This window comes from Quercus robur, chromosome 5, assembly GCF_932294415.1.
Source record: "Quercus robur chromosome 5, dhQueRobu3.1, whole genome shotgun sequence".
NCBI classification, from domain to species: Eukaryota; Viridiplantae; Streptophyta; class Magnoliopsida; order Fagales; family Fagaceae; genus Quercus; species Quercus robur.
In genome coordinates, this window is record NC_065538.1 from 20,973,087 (window position 1) to 20,985,606 (window position 12,520).

Consider the following 12,520-nt stretch of genomic DNA (forward strand, 5'->3'; position numbering starts at 1 on the left):
ATGACCAACTGATTTTTATTCCTTGTATGTATATATATTGTGCATAGATTTTTGAGATAAATTTTGAGAATAATATTCTAGTGTAAATATTACTCTTTTTTTTTTTATTTTTTTTTTATTTTTTTTTTAATTTGGTATAAATTTTGATGCACATGTAAGTATGCAAGGACAGAACTACCCTTGGATTAGGAGGGCAATGGCCCTGCCTAATTTTTTTTTAAAGTATATATATATATATATATATGTGTGTGTGTGTGTGTGTGTGTGTATTAATTTTAATAATTTTGTTTTATAAAATTACATTTTGTTTCCCTTTAACAATATTATTGATTCTTTTAAGAGTAATGCTATACTCACAAACTTTTTTATAACATTTTTATAAACCGTTTTGATAGTAAAATCTTATTGGTTCGCATATGAGCACACCACTCGCATAATTTTTTTACTTACTAGTTAGTAATTTAAAAAAAAAAATTGTAGTTCTAGCATTTTCCTCATTTTAGAGACCATAAAAAAATTTATAGATTTAAAATCTAAAACAAAATATACAAGTCCAAAAAAAAAGCTCAACAACAAAAATTACCAGTGAGACTAAAAACAAAATTAAGCTCAATTAACTAATTTTATCCAAAATAAATAACCTTGCCCTTTAAAAAATTCTAAACAAAAAATAATTTTGTTCTTACCCACCAAAAAAAAAAAAAAAAAATCTTAGTAGTTAAATAACAGAATCAGAGGTTAAAACCGCTACACACAGCCATCAGTAAAACCACCTCCCCTAACTCAGAGTTTTGGCTCCGTCTTGTATGTATGTAATATATTTATAAATATGATTGTTTTCTACTTTGAAAAAATGATGACTAATGCTCCATTTATTTCGATGTAAAATATTTTTAGGAAAATATATTCATATTTTACCGTGTTTGTGATGGTGGTTGTGTTGTGAGTTTGAGTGGTCAGTTGAGTAGTGGTGGTTGAGTTTGTGCTAATATGATGGTGATTTGGGTAGTCAATAGATTGGTGGTGTGTTGGTTTTTGTTGATTTGGTGGTGGTTATTTGGATTTGATTGATTGTGAGATTAGGGTTTTTTTCTTTATTATTTTTTTTTTCATTTTACCATGAAACAAACATTTGCCAATAACCAAACATGATAAAACAAAAATGTTTTCAATAAAATATTTTACTTTGAGATAAATAGAGCGTAAATGATTTTATTTGTAATTAAATATATATTTTGAGAAAGAAGAAGAGATTTTTACCTCCCCCGGTTGGTATAAATTTTAATGCACATGTAATATAATTTTAAATATGATTATACTTTTTCAGTGGATGACCAACCAAGTTAGAGACTTGTGCATGGAGAGAAAGAAGAAGAGATGGAGAGTTCTTGTGTGAGTAGAATCAAGAACAAACAAGATCTATAGAGAAAGGGAGGAGCATCTATGACTGTCATATTTTGATAGAAGAGATCGAGAGAAAGTAATGAGCATCTAAGAGAGAGAGAGAGAGAGAGATATGGTTTCAAAAAATGTCAAAAATACCCTTAATCTGATTAGATAATTCTTATTTTTAAAAACAAAAAATGGGATTAAAATTGTAATTCAACAAAATTCAAAAAAAAAAAAAAAAAAAAAAAAAAACTACCATAGAAACTTTTTTCTTAAAAATGAGCACACTCTTTATTTAAATATATCTTACGCACGTTTGATACATTTTTTCATAAAAACTAGTACACACTAAATCCAGCAGTTTACTCAATTTCAAATCTTAAATTTTAGTTTCTTAAAAATTTCTTCATATATAACCTCACTAATAATAAATAAATTTAAATTGAAAAATTACATTAAACTCAAAATAAATAATAATAATAAATCTTATTTCATGTGTGGAAAGCGTGTGATGAGACTAGTATACTTTAAGATAATAAACAAGAAAAGAAAATGCAAAAACTAGAGAGGAAAAAATTATGATCCAACCATACTCAGCCAAAAGAAAAATGAAAAAATGAAAAAAGTATGACCTAACACGTACCATCAGATCAGATCAGATTCGGCCAGCTTTCAGGAGAAGAGGAACAAAACAAAAATGAAGACCAAAGAAGCCATTTGGCGGGGGCCACGGGTAAAAAAGAAAAAAAGAAAAGGGGAATACGAGGAAAATAATAAGCATGTTTTTGTTTTTTTTTTGGTTAAACCACCCGGTATCCGGAACCACAGGGGCTCCGACTAAATCCGGATTCGAGCCGGGTAGGACCACAAGGGCGGCAAAGCTCTCCCAACCGAGTTTTAACGCAGCTGCATGCTCAAGGCTCGAACACGAGACCTTGGTTAAGCTAGGACAACCCTTTACCAGTTGACCAACGCGCTCGGTGGTAGCGTGTTTTTGTTTGTGGAAAGGAAGTGGATAGAAAAAAGGAAAGGAAAGTTGGGAAGAAAACATGTATTTCCACTGTTCGGTAATCAGGAGAAAATTGAAAGAAAATTGGTGGGTTCCAAATTCTTTCTACCTGGCCCACCAAAATCAAATGTCTTTGGAATGAAAATTACGGAAAAATGAGGATTTGCGAGAGAGAGAAAGAGAAAAAAAAAAAAAAAAATTCTAAAAGCCTAACAATATGTCTATAAGATTTTCACGATATATTATAGGTGATTAACTATTATTGATTTAATCTGAATTCACCATCAACATTTTTTCTTTTTAATCTATTAGTTACAATTTTTTAATTAAAATTTATTATAAAAATATTATGGACTAGCATTACTCTTACTCGAATGCCCAATCTCTCTACTTCAACTACCCACTCACTAAATTTCTATTTTTTAGTACTCACGCCACATCAACTGCATTTTTTTTTCACTTAAAAAAAAAAAAAAAAAAAAAAAAACCTTTTTGCATTTTTTCCCCTTCTTATTAGTTATATAATGATTAAAAAAATTACTTCTTAATAGTGAGATAAGGATAAATTTATATTAACTATCTTTTCTATCATCTTTTTTTTTTTTTTTTTCTTTTTCAACCAAGCAAAATAAATTTATATTAGTTCTCTATCATTCCACTTTTTTATCCTCTCAACTAAATACACATGGTGAAAAACCTTTTTTTTTTTTTTTTTTTTTATTCTCTCACTTTTCTATTCTCTCACATTTTCTATCTTCCAACTTTTCTATTTTTCTAACCAAATAATAATAATTATCTCACCCTAAGAGTAACAAATAGAGAAGATTTCCATATTCTTTGCTTTTGGTGTGATGTGTCAATAAAAAAATAAAAAAGCAAGAGAGTGAGAAGGACTTGAATGGAAGGCCAATGGAGAGAGAGTGTGAATGGATGATGGAAATGGAATATGGAAAAAAGAAATAAATAATAATATGTGTCTAGTGGAGGACTAATGGTCATTCATTATCTCTTTTATTAATATTAAAAATATAAATAATAATAATAATAATAATAAAAAAAGCCAAAGGCAAATCATCCTGGAGAAGCTTTGAAAAAAAGTAGTTTTTCTTTTTTCCCTTTGTTTTAAGTGCCTGCTCACTTCCAAACTTCAGACTCACATTTTGGTACATGTTGGTGACCTTTCGATCTCTGATTCGAGCATTCTTAGTTTTGTTGGAAAGGTCAAGTCGACTACTTTCCAATGATTCTAAGTTTGGGTAGTTTTGGTTGAGTATCGAAAAAGCCAGAAAAAAAAAAAAAAAAAAAAAAACATTTTCTTTACTGATTTATTATTATTATTATTTCACGATATCTTGCTCATCTTGTATTCGATTGTGGCCAATGAACGATTGTTGGAAAGGCAATTTCACCCTCATTGCAATGGTAGTTGATCGAATCCAATCGAACAATTGGATCTCTCATTAGTCATTACCTCAAAGCTTGTCTAGGTTAATTACGCTTTAACCCGATCAAAGTGATTTTGAGCTAGGGTTATGCTTTATACTCTGTGCTTGACCATCTAGTTAGAGCAAATTGAGTGCAATTTGAAACATTGTAGTCCAGGTTGTCCTAGGTCCGAGATAGAGGCTTATTAGGAAATCGAGGCCAGAAAAGTTACGGTAACAATCGACATCCATATCTTTTGTAGAAGTTCTCTGATTAAAAGAATGTCATAGTCATGAAAGCCTATATGTTATTTGAAGATCCACTTTACTGCAATTTAATACTCTTTTTGGATTTGCAGTATACCTATTGATCTCACTGATTGCATGAGAAATATATATATTTATTGGTAAAAGGCAATTCATTAAACAAACTAAGGAACTACAAGAGGTTCAAGGCATAGCCTGTTAGAGTACATTCACATTCCTCAAAAACATTAGTAACGTTCACAGGCAGACTATCAAAAGAAATAAACTCTAAACCCTAACTAGAGCTCATCCATCAAGTACATGAGACACCCAATTGCATTAGCATGTGACACTTTAGACATATACTCAAACTTCTCATCATTTGAACTCGAACGTAACTGTGAAGACAATTTGAAATAGGTAGTAAGCGGTGTACAAACAGGTTTTTCATCAAGTATGCTAAACATCTCTAACACACTCTTAAAATATCCTTTATGGGATAACCATAATTACTAGCTCCTTTATCATGGTGAATTTCTATCCCAAGCTTCAAGATCTTTCATGTCAAATTCACTGCTCAACAAGGACTTCAATTTAACAATTTCTTGCTTACTTTATGTAACCAGGGACGGACCCAGGTGGGGGCCCAAAGGGGCCTAGGCCCCCCCTAGGTTCAATTTTTTTTTTTAGTTATAATATTTTTAGTTTTTGTAGTTAGGCCCCCTTCCAAAACCTTAGACTTCCTTTTTCCACAATAAACCTAATTAGCCTCATCCAAATAGCAACTATCCAACCAAAAACCTTAACAAAAACAATAAAAATATTAACAATGGTGATTGTATTTTAGGGGGAAAAAAAAATTTACCACCAAGAACCAAATAATTATTTGTTATTGGAGAAGCTAAAACTAAATTTTTTACAACTACAGTAAACTGGTATAAATACCAGTTGATTGTAGCAAGTTGTTAATAATAAAATACAATATTTTATTAAGATTATATCTCTTCCTTCAATTAAAAAACTCAAATTCTCTCACTTCCTTTATTATTTTAATGAATTTTTTATATTCTTTTAAATGAAGTTATATATATAAAAAAAATAGAACATTTGATTTTGGATGTATTGTAAAGTGAGGTGGTAAAATAGATAAAATAACTTTTTGAGGTGCTAAAGGTTAAAATTTTTAACACCATCAATGTGAATGCTCTAACTTCAAAAAAAAAAAAAAAAAAATCCTAGCTAGCCTAGTATAAAAAAAAGAAATTATTTTGTTTTTGTTTGTCTTTGTTAGTAAATGATTGCATCTTAATATATTTAGAAACAACGATTTTGAATATTTATAATATTTTGATACTATATAAATGCCTATTTGGATGATTTTTTTTTTTATACTTCGGTCCCCACTAGCTTAAAATCCTGGATCCATCCTTGTCGTGATCTTAATCAGAATATACCCAAACTCTTGGATGCAGGACCATTTCTTGACACGAAGTCATCCTTGTTGCACTCCAAAAAGGCATGGGCACTTGTTGCCCAACTGATTCATCTGCAATACACATTACCCAATATGCTGCAACATCAAAGAACTCTGTCAATAACATGGCACAATAGAAAGATGAGAATGTCAAATTACCTCAAAGAACGATTAGTAAAAGCAATTAGATATACAAAATAAAAGCAAGAAAACCTTTACACTAGAAACTTTAGGTGTCTTGTTACAATGAACCTACTTTACTTTTCACCAACTAAATAAAGTGACTAAAACATGCTTTTTGATGCAAAGAAAGTGTCCTTGTAATAACACACAAATAACAAGCCAGGTTTCCTAAAAGTCCTACCAATTATAAATCTATAATGCCCCAATTTGATAATAATGTGAAAATCTGGACCTATCATCAAGAGCTAGTCGTTGAACAACAAAGCAAATTGGCACAACACCTAACTCTGAATGTCTAATCAATGTCCTCTTCAATTGTTTTGGTCAGACCATTAACCTTTTTTTTTTTTTTTTTGATAAGCAACCAGACCATTAAACTTAAAAAGCAATAGCATGCACTTCATTTAAGCCTTAGTCTAGAATAACTACTTGCTAAGGTTTGTAACAATCTGTATAGCAAAAAATAGATTCACAGAATCTGGACTTGACAGAATGTTATGCAGAATGAGTTGCACATATACAACAACCCACATAAACATCCTAAATTGAGAAGAATGAGGTTCATATCAGTGAAAATAACTAGTCCAGCATCACAGATCTCACTTTTTGAGAGAATAAGGTACAAAAAATGGAGGAAAACTGCTGATTCATTTTTAAATACTCATAATCCAGTGACATATAAAAACCTGTCACACCACTTGGTAATTGTCTGTAATCAACTGTGTTCTTTGAGCAAACTTGGGAGGGGCTCCACCCTTGATAGGGATGACATTCAAAACCTTCAGGTCACTGAATGTATTAGTAGCTGAGAATTGCACAGAATAACTACTAATTAATCTAATCCTTACTCTCTCTTTAAGCAAGTGGGTAGGGCTGCCTAATTCAATCTAAAGATTGGCTAGAACATTTTTGTTTTTTTAGCTATGATTCAAAATTGGGAAATGTAAATGGATTCCTGAAGGCATTGGTTTAAAAACTATTTTAAATAAATTTTCTTTCAGCAGAGAAAAAATTAATTGTTTTGACGGTTCTTTATATTTCTCATAAAAATATTGTCAAAACTTTTCTAAAATTGTTTATTTATAGGACTTCAAAAATAACTGATTTAGTCACTAAACCATATGCTCTTGAAAATGAAATTACCATATTTAGCAAATGGTCTAGGGACCAAATGAGTTATTTCAAAAATGTCTTGGACTTAATTGACATTAGTGCAAACCTCAGGAGTGCTTACTATATTTTAACCAATAAATTTTGAAAATCTTTGTGTACTATGGGTAACAAAAAGGATGGGGTTTTGATTTTTACATATCCACTTTTTAATGTCTCCTTTTTTCACTTCCATTTTTATGTATTAAAATGTGGACATCCCAGTGTCCATTGTGAAAATGCATGTGAAATATTAGATGTAAATACTAAAGTATGAAATCAACCACCAAACACCAATTTATAAAGATAAAAGTTCTTTTTTTTTTCACTTATGAGAGAGAGAGAGAGAGAGAGTTGATCTCATGAACAAAATAGGACAATGTAATCTCAGTATTAACTATGGGATCTATAAGCTTTCCTGACAAACAGAGAAAGATGCAGAGAGAGTGAGAGTAAAGGTTTAAGTGAAATTTTTTCACCAGTGTGAGATATTTCATATTAGTAATGATATTCTTTCCACATTAGCATTTCATTTAAACAAATTCACAAAGCTAGTGGCATGGCTAATGACGACATTGTTCCTAATCTTCAATAGCAAATCCATTTATGTGCTTCACGAAGAACCAAATCTTCATTAAGGTGGTAATAGTCCATGTACTTTGAGTGGGAGTCATTCTTGAAGTTACCAATTCAAAACACGCTATAAGATTGCTGAAGAATCTAAAGCATGCTCTTCTCTTGATGTACCAGCAGTCATCTGAGTGCAAGATGTGCATGTCAACCTGTATATTATTGAGGTAATTAATCGAGCAGATGGCCTCAATTCCAGTAACGTAAAGGGTCTGTACTAGGCATTTTGAGGAATTGTATATCTTGGAAGCTGAATTGAGTATTAGCAACAGTGTGATTCTTGATGACATGAATGAGTGCATTAATAAGCATCATGATGAGTCCAGAGCCAAAAAATTTTATATATTTTTTCACAACTGTTGAGATGACAAATTGTTAATGGTTGATGATAAAATGATGTCAGTAGTGGCCAGATGAGAGCTAATAAAATTCTGCCTACTCATCTGTTATGAAAATTGTGTTGAAAATTGTTGGGTATCTTACATTGGATGCCAACTCAATGGGAGATATTTGTTTTTGAGTGCATCACTTTGAAGAGGCATTCATGAGAGTAAGGGAAGACACAGCTTGCTGTCGACACATGAAGATCTGTTTGGTGGGGTCATCATTTGCTGATTCTTGAGATGAATGGAATGTGTGGTTGGTAATGAAAAGACAATAATATTGATAATGACATGGTTTTGCACAAATCAAGCATTGCAAGGCTGCCTGGTTTTGCACCATATGCAAAAGGATTGTGACATCCAGTGCATGCAGTATTCCGGATGCAACTGGGTGTGTGATTATTTGCACGGTTCTGAACTTCTCATACTTTTGAATCTGTATAAGTGGGTTGGTTGAGTTGTTATGGCTGTTGGGCACCATAACAATACCAATATGTAATTAAAACTCTATTCAAATTTCATAACTAATAGGTTATGTAATTAAAGCAAACACAGATAGTCATTTGAAATGTCTAGTTGGTTAAAAAGAACTTTCCTTCTGTCTAGTCTTTCATTGCCTAGATGCTTTGCTTTACTGAAGCACATCCATTTATTCTACATTGCAATTTTTCAGTTTAAATGTTGGTTATCTCTTAAAAATACATAAAGCATTGCTTCAACAATGATGATATATCTATCATACAAGATTTACATTGTTGTAATGGCCTTTGCCAAAAGAAATATTACCAGAGAGAGTTCAACTGCCATAAGTTGAGCATCTTTGCTGGAAAGTACTTCCTAAATTGCATTCTCCGTTTGAATGCTTCCATTGTTGAATAGGCACCTCAGAGCTATCTCATAAGAAGAGAATATAGCCCCATTCACCACAAACGCCCTAGCAACAGCAGTTCCTAATCCTCGCCAAAGCACGTGATATCCTTCGTCTTTGACAATCCTGCGGAAGCAATCAACAATGCCAGTATATTGCTGTAGAGATGAGAGTGATTGTGCCTGTAGTCTGGTCTTTACAACATCTAAGGGGTAGCAGGAAACCCAGCTGGCAACTCCTGCTAGCCCTCCTGCTACTAACATTGTGTTGAGGCTTTCTTGGCCACTCTTTCTACAGCCAGGGTGAAGCTGCTCCCTCATATACTCATATGTGTAGAAGTAGAAGCCATGAGCAGGTGCATCCCTTAGTAATGTTATGGTTAAACCTCGGTACATTCCCTTTAAACCTTCTGTTTTGAATATGTTTTTCACAACACTCACAGGTCCTTTGTAAGGATCTGCCTGATGTAGTTTTGTGTAGCTATTGTTCTGCAATTGAAGCCGGATTTTTACTAGTTCTACTGGAGTGAGAATTAGGCTCTGAACAGCACCAGTACCAAATCCTCCTAGAGCAACACCTTGGTAGGAAGGAGGATCCTTAGCTGAAACAGATGAGTCAAATGCTCGAGAGAGGACAGCATAGATCTGGAAAACCATGGCATTCTGCAATGTACAAATTGTCAATATGACTTACGTCAGTGCCAAGAATTGTTATATCAGTTTTGCAAAACCAAAATCCATCACAAGGAACCCAAATTTATATTGTAAATACATACATTTACACTAACACACTGACCTAAAAGCCACATGCCTAGAGACTTACATTTGAAAACCAAGAATGACTCCATTTTTTCTTTTTGGTAGTATCCAAGATTAAAATGCATGCTGTATCAAATTTTGATTTAAAACTCTATACATTCACACTATCTGGTATTATTAAAGCAAGCACCATCATTGAATATTTGCATTGTACTAGGTGAACAATACCTATGACTGTATTCATGACTTACTCTTACAATTAGTGTCATGATTTGGTCTTCAATGACATGGTAAGTAAATTATACTTTCCTACGTAGTGAACCATGTATGGACTGTACAATAAGTAACAGCTATTAAGCATGCAAAAAGCATTATGCTTTGTTAAAAAGGTGCTCAGCAAAGGTCCTATTCGGGAGGCGGTATCTCATGCGTCAGTTACCTGCATATCTCTCTCACTTTGTGTGGGTCTCTAGGTGAATGGGGCCCACATAATGTGGAAGAGATGTTACATGTAGTTGACAATAAGATAATTTTTCCCTATGAGTTGGGCTCACACAAGGATAGAAATGAACAATTCTCAAGGAGGCCAAAACTTAATTTATCTATTAAATTGATGCAAGGATTTTTATTTTATGTTATGCTTCTGACAGTATAAAGACATTCATGTTAAGCTAAAACCTTTGTTGGAAGGCGTTTCTTCTTTATTTCCGTCATGGGCGCTTATAGGGGATAGAAAAAGGATGTCCTATTCCTTGTTAAGCCCCAAAAATTTGACACAGAAAGTTCACCCATATGCCGACGCCAAAAGAGATACCACCTTAAACTAAGAATCCCCCATCATGTGGACCAAAGGTGAGGAAATTCAAATAATCACTATCCTCCAAGGAATTCTTTTGTCTTTTGTTTTACCATGGACCAAAATTTTGAATGGAAGGACCACTTATATCACATGGTTGATATTAGTGAGCTATCTGCAGAATTATCAAATACGATAAGGAGTTCTGTTTTTTCCAGCCTGATTCCTGATTCCTGATTCCTGATTCCTAATAGTGATGCAACTGGTAATAAAATGAATTTCACTTCTAATTGTTCAAGCATATTCCAAAATCCAAGATCCCCAAGGGCTAAGATTTTGCCAGCACAGCAGTAAATATTTAAATTGAATAAAATAATATTAGTAAAAATTAGTTCCAAATAACACCCAAAACCAAAATTAAAATCCAAGAAATCCTTAGAGTCAAACAAGATTGATAAGCTATACTTGGTTGGGGAAACTTCAATGTCTAGATCTAATAAGATTTCTAACACCTCAAATCAAACTGACTATAAGCAATCCTCCATGTGATATGATTACCAATGAAATCTAAGATATCATGACATGCAAGATCATACAAACTTTGTGATCAAAATTAAAAAAATTGGAATATATAAACAGAGTAAAAATATGACCTGAAAGGTGACAGAAGCTAACGGTGCAGCCATGCCTCTGTAGAGAGCAGAAGGGCCTTCTGTGGCCATCACATTGCGCAGGATGCTGATGGCCGAACCGGCTTTCGAAGACTGCTGTTGCCGGACTCGGAGAGTGTCAAGCGGATAACCAGAGATTATACCAGCAATACCTCCAAAGCCACCAGCCACAAATTCTCTACCCCAACTGTTTGCAAGAAACTCTGGCCAGAAATCCATTGTACCCTTTTTATTTTTCTCAGTAGATGACCAAAGTGATTTTATTCAACAAAGAAACACCTTTTACGTTTGAAATCTCAGTTAAAACAATAACCCACTTCTCCTTTTGCCTTCTTTATATGTTGCACAAGCCCAAGAAATCTATTCTTGTAATCCCTTTTCTTTGTATGGACCAAACTTTGTAATCAGTGTTTGTGTAACAATCTCTTTTTCTTTAAAAGGATTGCAATTCAAGACATACCCAATTGCTAAAAATCCTAGAAATTACCTTATCTGGTCCTATCCTATCAAAATACAGAAAAGCTTTATTTTTGGTATTGGTTTGGTACTTCCCTCTGCTTACCAAAACCTTTCTAACTTATTCAACTGCAAAAAAAATAGCAGAATCCCATAAACTAATCTTTCTCAAATTCCAAATCCCAAAATAGAATATACTCCAACTCCTTTCTATTTCTCTTCTTTCTCAATCCTTTTATAGCAAAGAGAGAGAGAAAGAAAGAGAACATAGACAACAAAGTTACTCAAAAAGAGAGAACGCACAAAAAACACCCAAAGGCCAAGCCTAAAACTCTCTCGGCCACAAGGTAATGTGTTTGGTCAATCTCTCTCTCTCTCTCTGTTTTTTTTTGGCAAGTAAGGCTTTTTGGTTTCAACAAATGGAGAACTAAAACAAAACACATCCCATCGGGTGCTCTTATTGTTGTCGTTGTTGTGTTGGCAATGTTGCGTTCTCTTCTCTGGGGAAAAGAAGCAGCCAACTTCTTAGGTGAAATGGGAGGGTGACAAGTGGACCACTAAATACTGTAAACGTTGGCCACCCCTTGTCGTGTTGGTGCTTTAAGCCTAGTGCAGTTTTAACTTTGTGGTGTTAATCCTCCTTTCTCATTTTCTTGAATTAAAAACAAAACACCTTTTTTTTCTTCCATGAAATTAGATCCACCAAATCCACAGGTCGTTTTCAACGTGGAAAGGGATGCAAGAGAACATGCACATACCCGTTTGATTGACTGATTGATCATTTGCTAAGAGGAAAACAACGATGATGGCACATTTCTTTTTTTTTTTTTTTTTTTTTTTTGTTTTGGTATAAATTTTGATGCAAATAGTACTGGTTAATGAATGCCTCAACGTCATGGACAAAGTATTTTTTATTTTTTTGTGCGGGTGCTTTAGGCCTAGTGTAGTGTTAACCATCTTTTTTTATTTTTTATTTTTATGAATCAGAAAAACAAAACACCTTTTTATGATGATGGCACACTACACTACACTGATTGAGGCAAGAGGATATGGAAAGTGATGCAAGAGAATATCTGAATATGCA

The 12,520-nt window shown here is 33.2% G+C and overlaps 1 protein-coding gene across 1 annotated transcript; it reads right to left on the reverse strand.

Moving 5' to 3' along the window:
- Positions 1-8,446: 8,446 nt before the first annotated feature.
- On the reverse strand, positions 8,447-11,997 carry LOC126725480 (mitochondrial arginine transporter BAC2-like). Its single transcript, XM_050430242.1, has 2 exons — positions 10,963-11,997; positions 8,447-9,417 (listed from the first exon to the last, which is right to left on the reverse strand). The coding sequence occupies exons 1-2, from the start codon at positions 11,197-11,199 to the stop codon at positions 8,725-8,727; spliced, it is 930 nt and encodes a 309-aa protein (XP_050286199.1). The 5' UTR covers positions 11,200-11,997; the 3' UTR covers positions 8,447-8,724.
- Positions 11,998-12,520: the final 523 nt, after the last annotated feature.